Source organism: Engraulis encrasicolus, chromosome 9 (genome assembly GCF_034702125.1).
Source record: "Engraulis encrasicolus isolate BLACKSEA-1 chromosome 9, IST_EnEncr_1.0, whole genome shotgun sequence".
Taxonomy (NCBI): Eukaryota; Metazoa; Chordata; class Actinopteri; order Clupeiformes; family Engraulidae; genus Engraulis; species Engraulis encrasicolus.
Window position 1 is genome coordinate 24468571 of NC_085865.1, and position 21167 is coordinate 24489737.

Sequence of the window (21167 nt, forward strand, 5' to 3'; positions counted from 1 at the left end):
CCCCAAAAATACTAAATATTAAAGGGATTACTAAGGACGTTTTTCAACTAATGTAATCTCAGCCTGTATTATTATTAGGCCTATTATATTATTGTGCATAGGCAATGGCAGGAACATTAAAGAATCTGCCCTTCCTGTCATCATGCAGATACCCTATATCACTTCATTTCACTCAGCTGACAGCTTCTGCTTTTGTAAGAGTGACTGTGTGTTTACATGCACACGCACACGCGCGCGCGCACACACACACACACACACACACACACACACACACACACACACACACACACACACACACACACACACACACACACACACACACACACACACACACACACACTTCTTCCCCAAGTTAGTGAAGACATCAGCAGCTGAGCAACTGGCACTGACAACTGTTTGTTATGAAATAATAAGGGTGTGTTCGCTGAGCGCAACTTTAAGATGATTGGATTTTAGGCCAAAGGGAGTGTCCATGTTTTTGGTGGTTATCTCACTTCTCAAGCCACAGCGCCTCTCACACCAGCAGTTTTGAAATGTGTTACTTCAAGTGTACCATTCACTGACAGGCTCTTCAGTCAGTTCATCAAAAGGTAGGTTTCATGTAATGTTAATGAAGGGTAGAGGTTAAGGTGTACTTTTGGCCTACTTAATGATAGTAATAATAACAACAATAATGATAATAATAATAATAACAGAGAGAATGCAAGAATAGCCTAATATAGAAAAGTAGCTCTGATAATAATAATAATAATAATAATAATAATAATAATCATAATAATAATCATAATAATAATCATAATACATATTAATTATCATTATTATTATCATTTTAATTGTAATTACATATAATAATAATTATATAATAATAAACATATCATTACAAATCAAGAAAACAGTTTTGCATCGGTGGAGGTCACAAAAACAAGTGCAGACGTTTCAGGAAGATATGAACACATAGGCCTAGGCTACTTATGGTTTCAAAAGGGAAAACACATTAGCAGTGAGGATTCCAAAGTGAGAAACATAATAACATGAAAGATAACAAGTAGGCTTATTGTATGCACACAAGACTTGATAGACCAAAAAAGGAAAAAGATGACATAGGCTAGATGCTACAACAGTGGGACCCTTAACACGGGGTCAACTCCGCCAGAAAACATTCATAACAAATTTTAGAGCATTTATCTCAACAAAAAGCTTGCACACATCTTCAAAAGTATAGTGAAACGGGGGGTGGGTGGGAATAGAGTTGGCGTATGCCTGGAGCCTGTGAGTCACACAACAGCCCGGAACCTTAGAAATTGATCCGTGCTTCTCGTCGGCACCTAATGTTTGCCGCTCAGCAGAGGACAGGGCTAAAGGTAAACAACCTTTCGTTTACTCTAATATTTTCACGTAACTGACGCTGGCGCTCATAACACAAGTTAATAAAACGACCAGACAACAGCAACGTTTATTTTGTGATGCCTGCATGTTTGTTCGCAGTTTTGGTTGAACAAATGTATAGCTTACAGAACAATTTGTTCCGTAACGTTTGTGCTGTGAGCTTCCTCTTACCTAACAGGTCGTAATAGTAATAGTAGTAGCTCTAGTGCTCGCCTCTCAGCGTCATAGCTGTCCCAAAAACAACACAAACAAACATTCATATCAAAACCGCTTTACATGAATTAAAGGGTGTGCTAAATGTCTGCAGGTAGGGGCATGTCCGTTTGTGTGTGAATGTGTGCATTCGAGATAGGAGGTAAGGGGATGGAGACTCCCAACTGAGATCGCTCCCGGACGTGCGGTCCCAGGTGTTTCTATCACTCCCGGACGTGCGGTCCTACCCGATTATATTTCACGTATTATCATATACTGCCACATACAAGCAATTTAGGGTTAGGGTTAGGGTTAGGTTTAGGGTTAAGGTTAGGGTTAGGTTTAGGGTTAAGGTTAGGGTTAGAAACAAAAAACTAACATCAACAAGATAACTGGCTCCGTCATATGGCGGTGGTACCGATAGTCTGGCTAGTGGGAGCGAGATGAAATGGGAGCGTCCTGGGTTGGGAGCGTCAATCAGGGAATCGAGATAGGATAGGTGGGCAGCAAACACGAACAAGGCTCGGTAGTTCTAGTGGAGAATACTTGGTCACATGCCACATTCGATCCAAAGAGACAGTTCAGCACATGGGCTATAAAACTTGGGCTAAGCCAAAGCACAAGGGTTTTTTTTTTCTTACTCAAAGCTCGACCAATTCCTCCAATGAAACATGTAGGCCTATGTGTCCAAGTTATAAATGAAGCAGGGTCATAGAGATGTACATTATGGGAGGGGGGATACATATTGTTGGTCTTGACATGCCTTTGTTAAACATATGGGAGCAATACCACATTGCATCCCAAATGTATGCGCCAGTGCATAATGCATATGTTGATGAGGAGTCTCCTTTCAATGTTTCAGATGGCCTTGACTCTTGCTGACAGAGCAGTGGGGGCCATCATTGGAGCGGCAGTTGCTGATGCTGCAGGTACTGTATTGAACAGATGTTGCACGTTTCAGATGCTAATATGTGTAACCACATGATGCCTTTTGTGTTAAATAATAGCATCTATGCTGTTATTTAACACAAAAGGCATCATGGTATGCCATAGAGCAGGGGTGCCCAACCTTTTTTTAACCGAGATCTACTTTTGAAGTTGATGGTCTGCCGTGATCTACCAAGTCAAATTTAAGGATGTCGGTGTGAAAATTTTAGATCACCATTTATTAATCACCATTATTATGCACAAAATGTTTTTAGTAGGCTACTATGGCCGTATCTTTTCAGTGTGTTTTTAAAGTGTGTTGAATAGCCTATGTTTACAAAGCAATTGCAGCACTGATATGCAGAGATAATTTCAGTCATACACAAGTCATAAACAACTGAAACAATTTCAAAATGATAAACATTTGGTATATAAAATGCATATGTAGGCACAAAGGCCATATTTCTAAAATATGATGAAGCATCATGCCTTCAGTGGTACAAATTAAAAAGGGCTCAGAAATTCACCATTTGTTATTGGTAAAAAGTAGGCTAGTTAAGTTCACTTTACTATGAGAGAGAGAGGGAGAGAGAGAGAGAGATGAGAGAACTCATTGGATTGGTTAACACCCCTGTTAAGAATGACTTCTTCTATGAAGGTTTTTTTTCAGCTCTCTGGGACAGTAGCACAGCAAAGGCTTTCTATTGTGAGTTTGTCCAATCGTTTTGTCCACAACTGGAGCAAGAAACAGCACAAATTGAAGTGAATTCCATACATGTCAGCAACTAACATTTCCCTGACACGCGGCACTCGATGTAAACGCAGTTAGCGATGATACATGCGACTAGCGATTTGGACGAAGATTCTCGCACATCGCCGCGTCATAACGCATCGTTGCGCACATGTTCTGTTACTGATCCGATGTTACATGTGTGCGCACATGAATCAACTGCAATACCCTGACGGTCACTTCCTAATGCTTTCCCCTCATTCTGTGTTACCGTGGGACTAATTATCTAACCAATACAGTACCAGCAGCTTGCTACATAGCCTACTTTTGAAAGACAATATTTCCCCCGTCACATTACATGTCTCGCGATCGACTGCCACTCCCCTCGAGATCGACTGGTAGCTCGCGATCGACAGGGTTGGGCACCCCTGCCATAGAGCCTCTCTCCCTGTTTACGTAGATTAGTAATGCTGACTAAGTTACTGCAGCATTAGGCCCCCTAGTTGGCAGTAGTCTTATCATGGCTTGCCATCTGTACACTGAACACCAATGCCATGTTGATAAGCAATTTGGCACGCATCATGAAAGTATTTTTGTTTGTGCACAGCAGACGTTGGCTAATATTTAACACCTTTTGACTATTAAAGAGCGATTGTGGCACTAGATATATTTATCGGCTGTTAACTATATGTGAAGGAAACAAAATTACGTGAGCTTTTTGCATTTGTCTCTCTGCACCCTCTATCGCCACCAGGGCTGGGCCCCGGACAAAGCCATCTGAAAGGCCCCCCACCCAATGTAAACAATTTTACGGGGACCCAATTCTGCCCCCACTCTCCTATCCTCCCTCTCTTGGGCCTGGGACAACTGGACCCTTTGTGCACCCCCTCCCTTCGGCTTCCCTTTCGTTGAACCGCCCTATGCTGCGTAGCAATTCCTTCAATGGCTACATTCCCTTCACTCTTTCTCATTTGTTACTTTTACATGAGACATTTAATTTAATTCCAAAGTAGACTCAAGTAAGATCAAAGTAAACTCAGCAGAACTATTTAATTCAGAATTATTAATTCGGAATTAGAAACGTTATGTAAATGTAGTCATTGAGACGTTTAGTCCCTCATTCCTTTAGAGATTTTTTTTTGTCAGTGGGTGTGGATAGGAAATGCTTATTCTTCAAAATTGCCTCTAAATCCATAATAGCAGCAGCAGTCAGGCTATGTCTGTCTAGACTTCTGAGGATCACAAGGAGGTCACCATCCATTCTTCCAATAGTGAAACATTCCCACTCATTCGCTAAAGCTAGAGGGGAAATTCCTTTGTCCAATCGTGCACTTCCTCGTTTGATTGTTTTCATTTCCTTGTTTGTTGTTTGTACGGTAGCCCAGCCTCTTCACTGGAACTACCGACCGGAGAGGCTAAAGGAGCTTTTGGATGAGCTGGAGCCGTCTCCAGAGTTTCGACCCGAGTCTGCCAACCCCTTTTACGTCAGGAAGACGGGGGAGCAGTCCTGCTATGGAGACCAGGCCTATGTACTGCTGGAGTCCCTGGTAGAGTGTGGGGGTGAGGCATCTTTGCCCATGCTTTATGAAGTGTGCACCTGTACTGCCATGCTTAAAGAATAGGTTGAATTGCTCTGTTTGTCTTTTTGAGGAATGTTTGTAAACACGGCTCGTTATTTGCCACTACCACTATTGTACATATTTTTTAATACTTCTCTTTTTCTATGTTCTAAATAGATCAAATTCCAATTTCTGTTGTGGATGATGTGTCTGTATTTTTTTTGTTTGCAGCACTACACCAAATCAAGTAACTGACTTTATTTCCAAACTAGGTGTGAATGCAGGAGACCTCGCAAAGCGCACATACAAGTTTTTTGGCCCAGAGACGGTGTACGACCTTCCTCTCAACAACCCTTACAGAGAGAAAGGAGGTGAGTGTTTTGAGTCCTTCAGAAGATGGCCCCATGGGTCCCAGAGAAAGAGGGACAGATAAGCAAAAGAGTGTAAGCACTTGACATCTGATCCCTCAACACTTCTGCTCTGATTCCTGCCGCCTGCTCTGGTCACTAAAGCACAACAGACCTTGTATCCAATCTACAAAGCTAACTGTAACTGTGACCAATAAATAATGACAATTGTGACAGATAAATAATGTTTTAGTTCTTTTTTTTAAGAGAAAAGGCCTAAACAATCTTTAGCATCTTCACATTAATGCATATTATATCATCATGTTACGGCAATATCTAATAGTAATATTAATATGGGTATTACTATTAATATTATTTTTTGCACGTGTAAGTAACAGATGCCAACTAGCTGAGTTTGCCAGAAAAGCGTTAGTAAACCTGAGTGCTGAGCTACCGGGCTGCACCTTTAGCTCAGCGATATCATGCTGTGCCTTCCATTCCTGAACTGAAGCGTTAACTGGTAGGTTGCCGTTTCAAGCCCTGAGTGGCGAACTAGCACAGGAGGAGCTCAGTTATACTGGTGTCATACCCAGGGGTGAATTTCTCGAAACCAAAGTTGCTTACTACATTAGCTACTTCGTTGCTTTCAATGCATTTTCCCATTGGCAACTACGGAAGTTGCTAACAGGCTAACAACTTCCCTTTTGAGAAACTCATACCTGTAGACCCGGCATGGGAATGAGGTTTCGGGGGGTGAGTGTAACGAATGCCAACTAGTAGAGTTCAGCAGTAGAACTTAAGTAAACCTCCCTCCCAAAGCCTCATACAGTATTGGCAGCGCTCTGCTATCTGTCTGGACCTTTAGCTCAGCGATGTCATGCGGTGCCTCCCATGTCCGACATAGAGCATTGACGTGGCAGGTTCAAGCCCTGAGTGGCCAACTAGCGCAGATTACCTCAGTTACACATGTGCACAAAGGGGGAAGACCATTCTTGAAAAATGAAAATGACTCTCTGTTCTGTTTCTATGTCTGTGTCCTTCGTAGGGCCCAAGGCTGAGCTTCCTATTCCTGGGCCTTGGAGGCATGGAAGCATCAAAGGCTTCATCAAGAACGTGGATGCTGGCAAGGAATCAACAGGTAATGTTCTCATTAGAAAACAACTCTGTAACTACCGCACAGCGAAATGGTCAGTATGCGGGAGCTATACAGTTATTTTTCTTCTGATTCCGCGACCTATGGGTCATCTCCAAAGTACCTGCCAGCTGAGGTGTGCAAAACAATCACCAGTTGAATGTTGCTCTCATGAATGCTGTACTACTGTTCTCTATTTTTCTCTTGTACTATCAGAGGTTGCTCTGCCTACAAATGTGCTGTCTTAATGAGACACTAAGTAGGATTTTCAAGTTAATGAATTACCTTCACAAGTCAGCTGGAGTCATTCATAGACGAACAGTGTCTCTCCCTACCGCTTTTGTGGTTCGTTGTCAGAATTTGCCACATGTAGCTTTAAAAATTACGTACCTCCGACAGGCTTGTTGGGGGCGCCACAAAGACAGCTGAGCATGACTTTAAGGTCTATATAAGCTATACAGATGATGATCCTCTTTCGGTTTTGAGAAAACAGATGTACATGGACACAAAAATCATTAGCATAGAGCCACAGGATGTTTTTTGCAATGTAATGTACAATGATATCTTTTAATCTGAAACACATTCACTATCCTGTAGAGAACAAGCCTCAAGGCCTGTTTTATAGAACTCTGATGATATAACCTGATCTCATAGCTTACAGGAAAAGCTATTGTCTTGTGACTCAGGTTTCATTTAATTTTTTAAGAGACATTACAGTTTACAGACAAATATCAATATCAATCAGGAAGCTGAAATCCCATCACTTGGAGTGGCCTATTTGGTATTGTCTACCATAGTTGAATCTGGTCATTTGTTTTCAATTGAGATTAGATTTTTTTGTGATGGCAAAGATCCATCAGTTATGCCATTATCAAACACTATTCAAAGGAAATTAAAAAATTGGCTGGATATTTTGTTTGGATTTGCAATGGCTCGAATCAATACATAGTGTGCACTTTTTTGTAACCCTTGTAAAAGTGACTGTCCAACACAAGTCAACACGGTATACATTGCATGCAGAAGTTTTCCACCTCTCGCGCACGTCCAAACTCATTCGCCACTCAAGGCACTAATGACGTGGAACACCAGTGGTCCCAAACTTATTTTTCGCCGTGACCCCATTTTGGACCTTAGAATATTCATGTGACCCTCACCCTCCCATATTCCAAAAGGCAAACATTTGTCCATTTTTGTTCAGGAAAAGTATACATTTAGCCATACAGCTAAAAACTGTTACAAACCAATTTATGGAATTGTGCTAACTGTTAACCTGTACTGTTAAACTGTTAGCCTGTGTTTGTTATGCAAAATTCCATCTCTCTAAGCACAAAGGTTACACTATTGTGTCTGTTGTGGGTCTCCTCAGGCTGTGACGATGACAACCAGATGGATGGGATAACGAAGCTGGCCCCCGTAGTGGCCCTGTACGCCGGCAGGCCCGAGATGCTAGAGAGGGTCGAGGACGCCATACGTGTCACCCAAAACAACGACATGTGTGTGGCTGTCACCCTGGTCGCAGCCAGGTATAGTAGTAGTAGACCCCCTGGCACAGCAGCCTGAATACAGCAATCAGGAGGAGAATAATGAGCTATTCTGCGACTGATTTTTCCAAGCGAAGAAATGATTGAATGTATTTAGCTTTTCAACCGCAACAAGCTGCTGTTGATTGAGGTCCTTGAATTGACATGTCATCGTTAGCAAGGATGCATGCTTTCTAGCATGACGAGCACACATTGCCAGAATTCTTTTAGCCTTGGTATTGGGACTATTTTAAACTGCATCCTGTCTTTCAATGTCCGTCAATCATTTCTAACTGCCATCCAATCAGCATCCCTGTTAGATATTTTACATATTGTACCGTTTATATTTTTTCAGATTCCTGGAGCATTTTATTCTTAATGGCCCAGATCCCAAGGCCTTGGATACTGTGTTGGCGCAGCTAAACGACCCAAAAAGGAATAATCCGCAGGATCTAGACAAAGCAATGGCAGGTATGACAGCTGACAACTAGCCGGAGCATACCCATGCTGCCTTGTGCGGTCATTACGATCTGAAGGACAGCATTGAAGCCCTGACTGAAATGTTCGCCTGAATTTGGGATTCCAACCACAGAATGGGGGAGGGCAAGCCATAATAGACAAACGGAAGCTTATTGTTTGTTTATGGGTTCACCATGTCCACCTGAGATGTGAAACCAGCTTTAGATTTAGATTTTAAATAGTTTAGATCAACCTACCCTACAGGAAAATGAATACAGTAGATGGCTTCCAGACTACTATATGCCACTTGTAGTCTGGTGATGGCCAACAACAAGCGAGTGATCTCCAACAATACTTATGCCACTCAAGTGCGTCTTTGCAACTTTGTTTACAAGGCAGCTAATATGCTATAGCTAATAGACAGCTATAAAGATGGAGACTATGGCTGAAAATGCACTATAGATCCTCAGCTTTAGAACTGGCTCTTTGGAGCATTTTATGGGCCACTACAGCCCTTCTGATGGGCTGATTGGCTTTGAGTGCAACAATTATGACGTTACTGAAAGAGAGTAAAATGCAGGAAACCCGGACTCCACGCTGTCTGACCTCGTTTTTTATGGGCCACGTGGAAAGTGTTAAAACCAGCATTTCAGCAAGAGTAACTCTCTTCCTTTCTCTCTTTCTCTCTCTCTCTCTCTTTCGCTCTCTCTCTCGCTCTCTCTCGCTCTCTCTCCCTTTCATCACTGCAGCACACATCCATCAGGTCAAGGAGAACCTGGCTAAGCCTGCCCAGGAGCTGATACCTGCCGTGTTCACTAACGCATGAGGTACGCCCTGTAGGCTCTAATCACCAGCGACCGCACGCTGGCCCCAGCAGGAGCCAGTCTGTTCTTTTTGGCGCCACCTTGTTATTGTCAGCACAGGGCTGAGCCCAGATCAGCTCGCCCGCTCGCTCAGTTCCGGCAGAGGGGCTGCTCCGGTCTCGCCTTTGATCCCCACAATTAATGAATCAGCCATTCTTACGATACTACAGACATGTGTGCAGCTAACACCCTATTCTACACCCCTCCCCACCTTCTTTCTCCCTAAAAGAATATTTATTACTGTGGAATGGTCTACAAATCTGAAATGTAGTTTTGTGTATATAGGCCAACGCATTTAGTGCAAAGTCAGTTTAAACTGTAAATTGACCATGGCACCCTGTCTTTGTTCATCATTTGAAAGTGTTTCTAACACAAACTAACACAGACTGGTATGTAACATTGTAAACTGTATGATATCGATATCATTTTAAGTACCGGTAGTAGGTTTTTCTGTGTTGTCTTTAATTTGGAAAGCGTAACTTTTAGTTGATTTTTTTTTTCGGAACTAGTAACCTTGTCTTCTATTTTAATAATCTGTATTGTTTAACATACAATACCTAACGTCTAATGAAAGGAATTCAAGTTACACATATACTCCTAGAATAAATGTGATCGCAAATAACACAGATGGTTTCAATAAAAGGAACTATGGGCATCAGTGTTTTTCATGGTTGACCCTTTCCATATGCATAGCTTCTCTTCCATTCATCATTTGGCAGGTGCATTCCGAGGCACATTGCAACAATATATAGCACTGTAAAATGGTTCTTGCAGTATCAACATTATAACTTAGTCTGATATTTTATCCCATAGTTTATCCCACTCTTGCCATCCACTGTACCATACCTCAGGTTTGCCAGGTGCGTTCCAAGGCGCATTGCACGGAGTCCTGACGTCCAGCCAGCTGGATGAGGCGGTCCGGACCACCATGCGATGCGGGGGATGCACCTGCAGTCGATCCTCCTTCATCGGGGCCTGCTTTGGGGCTCAGGTAAGATGATGAGAAGTGACTTTAAAAAAAACAAAAACATTTTTTTTATTACACTTGAGAGAGAGAGAGAGAGAGAGAGAGAGAGAGAGAGAGAGAGAGAGAGAGAGAGAGAGAGATCAGGAAATTACCACAGAAAACCCAGGTCCTTGGATGATGGTATGGCACCTTTGCCCTCTGATACTCTTGTAGAGAGTTACTTGTGCACAATCCCTGGTGCTGAACAAAAAGATTACGTATTTTTTTTAAATAAGGTTCGCACACTTCTTTGGATTTTTTCTTCTTGAAGTTATTTTTTCTTCTTTTTATTCATTCATTCTATGGCAATGACGTTTCGACCTCTCTGATGAATCTGATGAAGACCGAGAGGTCGAAACTTCATTGCCATTGAATGAATGAATAAAAAGAAGAAAAAATAACTTAAAGAAGAAAAAATCTGTACGAAAAAGTGTGCGAACCTTATTTCAAAAAATACCTTTGCCCTCACAATGCTCTCATGATGAGGAGTTTACCTTTGCTTTTTATTTCCTTTGTCTCGTGGTAATTGTTTTTGTAACACTTTTACACTTTTTAACTACCCCTAGAAACTTTATAAGCAGTTTATTAACATGCATTAATGAACTTATCATAAACAAAACATTTTCAAATGTTTGTGAATGGTAAGAAGCAAACCATAACCGCACAGTAGAGTGGGAATGAACTTCTACTGGATGAGTTGTATGTGTGTTTGCCTGAATACCTCTATATCAAGTGGTTTCATACCTTCTGGTTTTTAAAGGAGAAATGTCCAGGACAGATGCGACTGTGCTGTGTCTGCTGTGTTAACATAGCATTTCTTGCTGATATACAAACATTTGTAAATGTTTTTTTACAATTAGTTCATTGTTTATGAAGCTTTTAGAGGTAGTTATTCTGAAGTGTTATCATTGTTTTATTTCCTGCCTTGCTTTAGTAGAGTAAATGGTGTTTCAGATCTGAGGTAAGAAAGGTGTTTCCCTGCACTTTCCTTTTCTTTCCTTTTCTTTGCCACATTATAGATGTTTAATAATTTCCCACCTGGGTTCAGTAGATGTTTCAGGGCTCAAGTACCATGATATGTGATTCGTGTTTCATGTCCCACCTTGGCTAAGTATAAAATGGTGTTTGGAAGCTCAGTTATGATAAGAGACTTTTCCCTTCAGATATGTTTCCTTGTCTGGTGAGATTTGTTTTATCGCCCGCCGTGTCTCAGTATTGCAAAGGGCATTTCAGGGTTCAGGTACATTTATTATGACAATGTTATCCTTCCTTTTTCATTTCCTTGTCTGGTGGTGATATTTGTTTTATTACTGCATTGCAGTAGCTCAGTAAGGGAATGGCCATTTTAGGGCTAAGGTACACTTGTCGTGAGCACTTTGGTTTCCTTGTCTTGTGATATTTGTCCTATATCCCGCCTTGGCCTAGTAGGCTAAACGGTGGCAATGAGAGTAGTAATGTGTGTGGGCACGCTGCCCAATCTGCAAAGGCACGGGGATGTTGTTTTTTCCTCAGTAGCAGCCTACTTTTTTGTCAATTACCAGAAGCATTATAGATAATTACCCTAAGAAGGTTCCTGTCTATAGCATCCCCATGGGTATTGTGGCAGTAGTGCGAGTCCGATTGAAGACGTTTGGTGTGGTCTTGCATCCTATATCTGTCCTCAGATAACACACACACAGGCTCAAAGACAAGCTAGAGTATGGGAACAACACTCACACATTCCTACTTTTTTGATTACACATTATGTAAATGGCATGCAACCTGGGACTTCTGGGGACAATAAATTGGTCTTCAGTGTAATGGGAGGGGGGGGTCCTGTTTATGAGCATGTGTGTACAGTTCGCTTACATCCATGGCTTCTCTGCTTGCTTTACTGCTGCCAAAGTCATTGGTCAGCTCTCGGTAATGGATGTTGTTTACTGGCTTGAGAAATCACTTCTTTTAGTGTGTGCGTGCGTTGCCTTTTTGTGCTCTGCCTTTCAGATGGGCGTCATGGCGTTGATCGGTTTTGTCTGTGTTTTCAGGTGGGCCCTGCGGGGATCCCTGAGGCCTGGAAGAGCAAGACCCTGAGATATCCACTGCTGCTCCAGCTAGCCACCAAGCTCGTCAGCCAGAGGCCTTAAGATCTCTCTTATGCCAATGTTACTATGTTTACTTATTGTAGTCAGTAGAGTATTATCTCCAGAGTTAAATAAGCAGGCAAATCAAATTATGTAATGGAATAATTAACATCAGATTAGGGCCAGAAATCAATGATTAAACTGATTTTTAAGTAGTTCATAATGGATTTTCTTACAATGTTTCAGTCCCACAATAGCACTGTAACGAAACAGCCAATGAAGGTTTTGTCTTAAAGTCTTGATGGACATAACTTGATGCTACTTTGTTTTATCTCATGTGCAGTCTGCTCTGATTATGCATTTAAAATGGGCCTGAGATATCCACCGCTGCTCCAGCTAGCCACCAAGCTCGTCAGCCAGAGGCCTTAAGATCTCTCTTATGCCAATGTTACTATGTTTACTTATTATAGTCAGTAGAGTATTATCTCCAGAGTTAAATAAGCAGGCAAATCAAATTACGTAATGGAATTATTAACACCAGATTAGGGCCAGGATCAATGATTAAACTGATTTTTAAGTAGTTCATAATGGATTTTCTTACAATGTTTCAGTCCCACAATAGCACTGTAACGAAACAGCCAATGAAGGTTTTGTCTTAAAGTCTTGATGGACATAACTTGATGCTACTTTGTTTTGTCTCATGTGCAGTGTGCTCTGATTATGCATTTAACATGGGCCAATACCACTATGAAGACCATCACTACTAGAAAACATTTTCTGACACCGAGTACTTTTATGTATTTTGGCCGAGGACCCAATGTGTGTAAAACGAATAAAACCTACATGAAAAAGTTGCAATGGTGTCTTAATCATGTTCATTTGTCTATCTTGGGGCTGTCTGACTGAGAAATGGTGTATATGTAACCTCTAGTGAGGTTACTGGAGCTCAAGACTTGACTTAAATTTTAGAGCAGAACTTTATCATTATATTGCCAAATATAATATAATATTGCCAAAAAGAAAGTGAATTTCAACACGATTAAATGTTCTTGCCATTTACCCTTTACTCTTTAGAAAGTGAAATAACAGAGATGTAGTGATTTACAGTCTGTGAGGACCCAACACGACAGCAACATATCTCCCCCACAAAGGAGCTGACCTGTTGTTACTGTACAAAAAAATAATGTGACTGCAAATACTAAATTGAAAACTACACCATCTGAGCACAAAAATAAAAACAACAAATCCTGCTGTCAGCAGTTGTTCAGCTGTTGGGTGGATGACATGGCGTAATTATTGAGGTCAACAGCGGACAAAAGTTCTGCTGATTTCTGTTCTGCATATTTGCCTATTCAAGACAGATCCAAGATGTTAACTGACAACTTTGATTTTCTCTGTGTGAAAATAAGTTATTGCTTTACTTTACAATTGAACCATTCACATCCTTTCCCACTATAAACACCCCGACAATCTTTTTCTTTTCAGTCATATATTAATTACCGGTATACAGCCAACGTACCCAAATTTGTGCCTGATTCACAGTAATGAATTTGTTCTGTTAACAAATGGTATAGTTCTACAGTACTCATCAAATGGGAGAGAATGCAGAGAAAGACAAATACCCAGTGTGCTTGAATGTCAGGAACACATAAAGCATTCATTAGCTTACTATTGCAAATTCATATTGGTGCATTGGCTACTAAAGGGTTGACATTTTAGAAACACCTTGTACATGGACAGGCATGAAAATCCCTCACCTTTCGGCGAAATTCGCCGTTTTGATATCAAAATGGGTCATTTCTGTGAATCGTGTAGATCTGAGGAGAAAATTTTGGGGGTGTGTGTGTGTGTGGGGGGGGGGTGTCAAGCGAGGAGAAAAGTGTAGCGCCAAGTTACTGTATCATTGTGTAGCGCTCTACCGCAGAAAACTTTCCACAACTGACAATGACGTTTGACCAATCACAGCATTTGTTGCTGTCGGCACAGCCAATAACGTGAACGAGCTCAATCTAAGTCCCGCCCTTCATACTTATATTTGAAAGCGTTTTAAACAGGTGAAGCTTTGGTCTGCGGGGCTGGCGTGGTTGTATCAAATATCTTTCTTTTTAGTTCTAGAACATCTCTGATTATAAGAAAATGTCCAAACGATCTGTCACAGATAGTCTACACGTTTCCCAGAGAGGTAGCTATTTGAGATCATGATTCTTGTTATGAGAACATCAAGACGCAAGCATTTCGATGAGAAGGGAGTGGACGTAGATAGCTACAGAAGTTAAGCTGTTTTCCTAATAATTTGAAACCGCATTTGCCCTGCCCACGTGAAAAAAGTAGCCTATTTATTCTCAAAAGAGCTCCGTTAATGAAAGCTGGGTAGGCTTACGGCACGTTTTCCTGACGGCTATTTTAACGGGTCTGTGCGCTACGGAATGGCGAAATAGTATGCGCTACGGCCGGGGAAGAAGCGCATATCTACGCGAGGCATCCAACCTGCTTCGAATGCTGCGGCTTCTTATAGCACGCACGAGAGAGAGGGAGAGGGAGAAAGAGCGAAGCCTAACTTAGTCAATCGTTTGACACGGGACAAATTGTTTTAGGAATCATGCCAAGTTTTTTGTAATCCCTTGGTAGCCTACATCTAAATTACATATTAAAAATCTGGTGGAACACGGTCAAACAGTTTTTTTTTCACGGTCAAAGTTGGAGCTTTCCTATTATTTTTTTTTTTATAGGGAAACAGATATACTAGGTGAATGGACACAAATTTCAGTAGTTTATCCAAACTGTGTCAAAGATTTTTTGTATTACAAGTTGTCTGAAATATGATGAAGTTGCTTAGTTGCTTAGTTGCCATTGGGGGGCATTAGTCTATTTTATTTTTAAGGGGGGCATTGGCAGGGTTTTGATGAGGTCAAGGGGGAATTTATTTTTAAAAAAAGCCTGAGAACCAAAACCCATTCTATCTATCTGTCTATCTGTCTATCTGTCTGTCTGTCTGTCTGCCTATCTGCCCCCCTCATCAGACATGACAGCATGACAATCATGAAGTAACGAAGATGGTTGACAGTTCTTCTTATGTTCACTGTCCCTGGGTCGCTACAGTATGCTCAAAATTCATAATTTAAAGACGGTTTTAGCTAAATTTTCTCCCATGGGAGACCATGCCCCCAGACCCCCCTAGTATGACTCAACACTGTCCCCCAAAAACGCCACTGCACACCACCCATGCGTGCGCACCACTGCAGCACACGTGCCGCTCCATGCCACCGCGCCACGCAGCACCTTTCTCACCTTTTTCACCCCTGACCCGTTTTCATGCCTGATGGAAATGTTTCAAATCTTTCGGATGTACTAATAGTTCAATGCAGAGACGTGCAATTATGTGTGTATAGATGTCACAACTCTCACAAATCTCAGAGTTGGGGGAATGTAGGTCTACACAGCTGGAAGGGGGCTTGTAAACATGTGTGCGTTGGTAGGCTAATGAGAGGAGTCACCTGACACGGCCTGTATATCGGTCCACACAGCAGGTAACTGCACACATCACAAGTAATTGGAGCCAGCCATGTAACGTGTTTCCTATAAATGAAGAGCTTCATTGCAAAATGTTTTTTCCATTCATTTTGGAACAAAAATTGGGAAATTGACATTTTTTTTTGTGTTGGGCATTGCATTGCAAAAAGCAAAAACGAAACACTTCAAATGTTCCTTTATTCCAGGGGTGACTGTCTTATCCGGCCCCCAGTGTAAATTTTATGTTATTCAGTTTCACATGAAATATGACATGTTTTGTAAATAAATATTTTTTTGCAATACAATTAAGTTATATTTTCAGGGGACCAAATGATAGGGGTCTGTTGTAAAGGTGGCTACACCCTTAAAAGAGATTGGTTAAAAAAGTGACTAATCTCGTTGGTTGAGGCAATATTGGTCAAATTAACTGTGACATTGGTAACTATTAAACAAACAAATTGGTTATCTAACAACTAATATCATTGGTTAAGAACAAATTGGTTGATTTAACAAAGATATTGGTTAACTTTAATAACAGATTGGTTGAAAAATGACTAATATCATTGGTTAAGCAAATGTTAACTAAGAGATTGGTAACTGACGCAGGTCTGACGCTCAACGTCAAGTACGTAACTCTGCTTCTCAATTTTCTGACAAAGCCGCCATCTTGGTGCTGCAGGAAAGCCGTTTGAGATATTGGTGGAATTCAAACACTTTGTGAGGTAAGTTCGTTTATTTTCAATGTTTCGTTAATAATTTCAAGACAATGCCAAATATACAGTGAATAACGAAACTGTTTCTTGTTCAGGATGGTAATTTGCAATGAATTTGTCTTCAGACCATACCTCCGCTAACAGGCCACTATTATAACTACCGGTATGCTAACTTAGTCCTAGGTTGTTTTCACAACTTTGTTGGAAAGTTTGTGTTTTGATAGAAACAAACTCTACGAAATGTACAATATAGATTTGCTCCGAAAGAGCTATAAAACTTGTCCAGTGGTGCCAAAACACCCATGTCAGAGTCAAGACCTAGCTAAATGTCCGCTAGCAACATAGCTATCAGTGGTTTCTGGAGGAGGGCCGAAGGGAGTGCTTCCCCGCCGGCCAGAGATTGTTTGCGCCGGCCTCTTCACCTGAAAGAGCTAGCGCTGCATGATGAGGTGGTTCGCTAGCAACAATTAGCTATAGTCTAACGGTCAAATCATGTTGCCTTTGTTGAGGGATGTTTGAAATAGCCCGATGTATTCATAATTGAATATTGGTTTCTTGTTAGAAACGAACACATTTTGGATATAATTTTGTTCTGAAGTTACAACATGCCAAGTTAGTGTTGTAAGACTGTTGGCGCCAAAGTTAAGAGCTAGCTAAATGTCCGCTAGCAACATTAGAGCTAGCCAAACTGAATAATGAATCTCTTGTCCGCTAGCAACATTAGCTAGCTAAAGTCTTTTTTTTTTGTTAGAAACGAACTCCCTTTGAGTATAATTATGCTCTGAAGATATCCAGTTAATGTACTTGAGCCAAAGTAAAACACAAATACCAGAGAGAAGAGCTAGCTAGAAGTTCGTTAGCAACATCAGCTTATCTTTTAGCTGACTCAGAAGCTTGAAGTAGCCACAACTTATGCCTGATTTTTATTGTTAGAAACGAACTCATTTTGACTATACACTTGCTCTGAAGTATGTTTTAACACATGTGCCTTTCCCTGTTCGTTGTGTAAAGGAAGTGAGTAAGTAAACTGATTCTGAACTTGTTATTGTGCACACAGTGTGCTGTTTTGTCCCATTCTGTTACTGCCAACTCTGTGGGCTGTTCTCTCTGTGGAGAAACCACTGTCAGCCATCAGATCGTGTTCTTTTCAATAAATAGGCATTACCTATTTGACAGATTTCTCCTGAAATAATGAGCCCAGAAACACCCAGATGTGTAGGGTGCTTTTTTTGGCTTAATCAAAGATGCTTAATTTGTATGCTTACTGCAATAAATATTTAGATTTCTTTGCCCATCCTTTTTGGATCTACTAGTAGGCCTAGTGATTTTAGAGGTCTTAACAAGTGGGCTATGCATCAGATTTCATTTCAAGTGATGAGTAAAATATCCAGAAAGATATATAATCTGTTCTTTTTGCCCTCTAGCTTAGCACACTGAATTCTTTGAGCCATCTGGTGTCAATCAGTGTGGGAAAATGATCAATGAAAACAATTTAAGAAATGCATCTTATAGATGTTTCATATTGTAGGCCTATTCAGCCTATTGTGTCATGGTGGTGTTATCATTTTTCAAACTTTATTTTTGTGTAATAATTAGGCATATTTATACATAATCATGTTCATGTTTTGTGCTGTCTTGCTTTGCAGATGACAGAATATTGCTGAAGGATCCTACATGGAAGCTGGCTGATTACACGGAGTGATTCCTCTGGTGTGGTGTACCTCAGAGAAATAAACACTGTTGCAAGAGGTGAGTTTAAGTTTATAAAGTCACACAAAACCTATCCATGTATTTTTAAAAAGTCAAAGTTCTAACTTGCTCTGTATTTCATGCTGTCAATATGAGATGCATACTAATGTTGTGTGTTATTATTGCAGCTGAGAAGATGGCCAAGATATCCTTATTGCTGGATGGTAGCTCTGGTCGTAGTGGACCATATCTGCAAATGCTTCTGAACATTGACAGAATTTCTAAAGGTTAGCAACCATTCATAAATTTACACCACATGTATGTGTGTTTCAAATGTCTTAACAGTTTGAAGCACACACTGTTAATCAGAGATGCGTGCTGTTCATGCCGTGTGTTATTTTGAGAGGATAGTTAAGGAATAATGGCAGCTGCCTGGTTACAGTACATTGATCCCCTTTGTAGCACCATGTCTAAAAATGCTGAGAAAAATCAGTTTGTAAATGTAAGCATTTTTTTAATAACTCTGCACCAAATGTGTGTTTCAAATGTCTACTATCTAACAGTCTGAATAACACACTCATACATGACATGACCAATATGTTATGTGCTCGGAGCGACAGTTTACAAACGCACCCTTAGTGCCTTCTGCTGTTAGGCCAATGACACTGAGCCCACCGTTTCATTGATTGGAGTATTTGGGTTACATTTTCTCAATTTGTTGTATTTTCCAGGATCGTTGAGGACTCCTCCTCTATGCGTGACATCTTAGATTAGATTTAGATTTAGATTTAATTTCAAGTGATGAGTAAAATATCCAGAAAGATAGATAATCTGCTCTTTTTGCCCTCCAGTTTAGCACACTGAATTCTTTGAGCCATCTGTTGTCAATCCGTCTGGGAAAATGATCAATGATATAAAACAAACAAACAAAAAAACATTTTACATGTATACAGACATGTATCTTTTAGATGTTTCATACTCTAGGCCTATTCATCATCATATTGTGTCGTGGTGTTATCATTTTTCATTATTTTCTTGTAATAATAAGGCCTATAAATGCATAATCATGTTCATGTTTTGTGCTGTCATGCTTTGCAGATGACTGAGAATATTACTGAAGGATCCTACATGGAAGCTGTCTGATTACACTGAGTGATTCCTCTGGTGTGGTGTACCTCAGAGAAAATAAACACTGTTGCAAGAGGTGAGTTTAAGTTCATGAATTCACACAAAACCAATCCATGTATTTTATAAAAGTCAAAGTGCTAAACATGCTATGTATTTCATGCTGTCAATATGAGATGCAAATTAATGTTGTGTGTTGTGTGTTAATGTTGTGTGCAGGTGAGAAGATATCCTTATTGCTGGATGGTTGCTCTCTGGTCGTACTTGAGCCCCCTGGACCATGTCTGCAAATGCTTCTGAACATTGACAGAATTTCTAAAGGTTAGCAACCATTCACAAATGTACACCACATGTATGTGTGTTTCAAATGTCTTAACAGTTTGAACGACACACTGTTAATCAGAGATGCATCCTGTTCATCTTTTGTGTTATTTTGAGAGGATAGGTCGCCAGCGACCCTATTCACTTGCTGAAAATGCTTAAACACATAAAACAACATTGCTATGACATTACATAGAGCCATAACGCTGCACTACAGGGTTAAGGATGGCAGCTGCCTGGTTACAGTACATTGATCCCCTTTGTAGCACCATGTCTAAAAATACTGGAAAAAAAACAGTTTCTAAATGTACCGGTAAGCAAATTTTAATAAATCTGCACCAAATGTGTGTTTCAAATGTCTACTATCTAACAGTCTGAATAACACACTCGTACACAGTGGTGGACAAAGTAAAAGTACTTTTGTGGTGTAATTACAACAGTAGCACATGATATTACATAGCTGTTACACCGTTTGCTCCAGTATACCTACCTATTGAGATAGACTGTGTTATTACTGAAAAACAATAAAAACCTAACAAGAACCCACCACAAACTCAATCCAACCTGTGCAGAATCAGCTCATCGTAAGACAAGTACATTGGTCTACTTTTTACTCAGATAAGTTACCTGTGTTGGAAAGAAACTGTTTAAAAAAAAAAAAAAAAAACTTTTACTTTTACTTTGTCCACCACTGCTCATACATGACATTACCAATTGTTGTGTGCTCAGAGCGGCAGTTTACAAACGCACCCTTGGTGCCTTCTGCTGTTAGGCCTATGACACTGAGCCCACCGTTTCATTGATTGGAGTATTTGGGTTACATTTTGTCAATTTGTTGTATTTTCCAGGATCGTTGAGAACTCCTCCTCCATGCGTGACATCTTTGAGAAATTTCCACGCTTTCTGGAGATGCCAAGTTTGGTACGTCTGCCAGACATTTTTTTAACCTTTATTTAGAAAGAACAAGTCACGATATAGTTGTGTGCATTGTTGATTTTGGCTATACTTGGTGTTAATTAAGCTTCCAGATACTGCATGATTTATACCGTTCACTCAGTAGAGTAAAGCTTTCTATATAACCTGTTAAAACGGGGCGTTATGAATTTTGTGGTTACCAGAATGGCAATTACTGAGTCGCAGTGCATTACGTATGGAATAGCGGACGACGAGGTGTCCCGATATCAAGGGAAATAATGGACGAGGCGGAGCGTTCTAAACAGCCCGACGGCGCAGCCGAAGGGCTGTTCGCTTCGCCAAGTCCATTTTCCCTTGATATCGGGACACCTCGAAGGCCGCTATTCCGCTTATCACCCGGTTACCAGCATTTAAGTATTCATTTATTAACATGTTGATCTAAGGCTTCGTGAGAAGGTAGATTCACCACTGCGCTTGGTACGTTGCTATGGGCACCACTTCCTAATCTAGTGAGACGCGCCTCTATCGGAGGCATAAGGACGCGCACAGAATGTTGGGGTGACTTGACAACCAAATGCGATAGAATTGACGACTGGGTTTTTGACTTGACAACCAGATGCGATAGAATTAGTAACGGGGTCTTGACTAGACAACCAGATGCGATAGAACTAACGACGCGGTCTTGACTAGACAACCAGATGCGATAGAACTAG

General features: G+C 40.8%; 1 protein-coding gene and 1 long non-coding RNA gene across 3 annotated transcripts; both read left to right on the forward strand.

The window, feature by feature from the left end:
- Window positions 1-569: 569 nt before the first annotated feature.
- Window positions 570-13035, forward strand: selenoj (selenoprotein J). Of its 2 annotated transcripts, none has more exons than XM_063206803.1 (10): window positions 570-590; window positions 2441-2507; window positions 4616-4795; window positions 5067-5165; window positions 6187-6279; window positions 7640-7796; window positions 8149-8264; window positions 9002-9079; window positions 9967-10106; window positions 12146-13035. In XM_063206803.1, the coding sequence occupies exons 2-10, from the start codon at window positions 2441-2443 to the stop codon at window positions 12242-12244; spliced, it is 1029 nt and encodes a 342-aa protein (XP_063062873.1). In that variant the 5' UTR covers window positions 570-590; the 3' UTR covers window positions 12245-13035. The 2 variants fall into 2 exon arrangements, with proteins under 2 accessions (XP_063062873.1, XP_063062872.1); XM_063206802.1 differs by lacking the exon at window positions 570-590 and adding an exon at window positions 1300-1361.
- Window positions 13036-16074: 3039 nt separating this feature from the next.
- LOC134455623 (uncharacterized) lies at window positions 16075-20349 on the forward strand. The gene is made up of 5 exons (XR_010036136.1): window positions 16075-16413; window positions 18051-18153; window positions 18282-18380; window positions 19192-19297; window positions 19438-20349. It is a non-coding gene; the product is annotated as an uncharacterized LOC134455623 (long non-coding RNA).
- The last annotated feature ends 818 nt before the right edge of the window (window positions 20350-21167 follow it).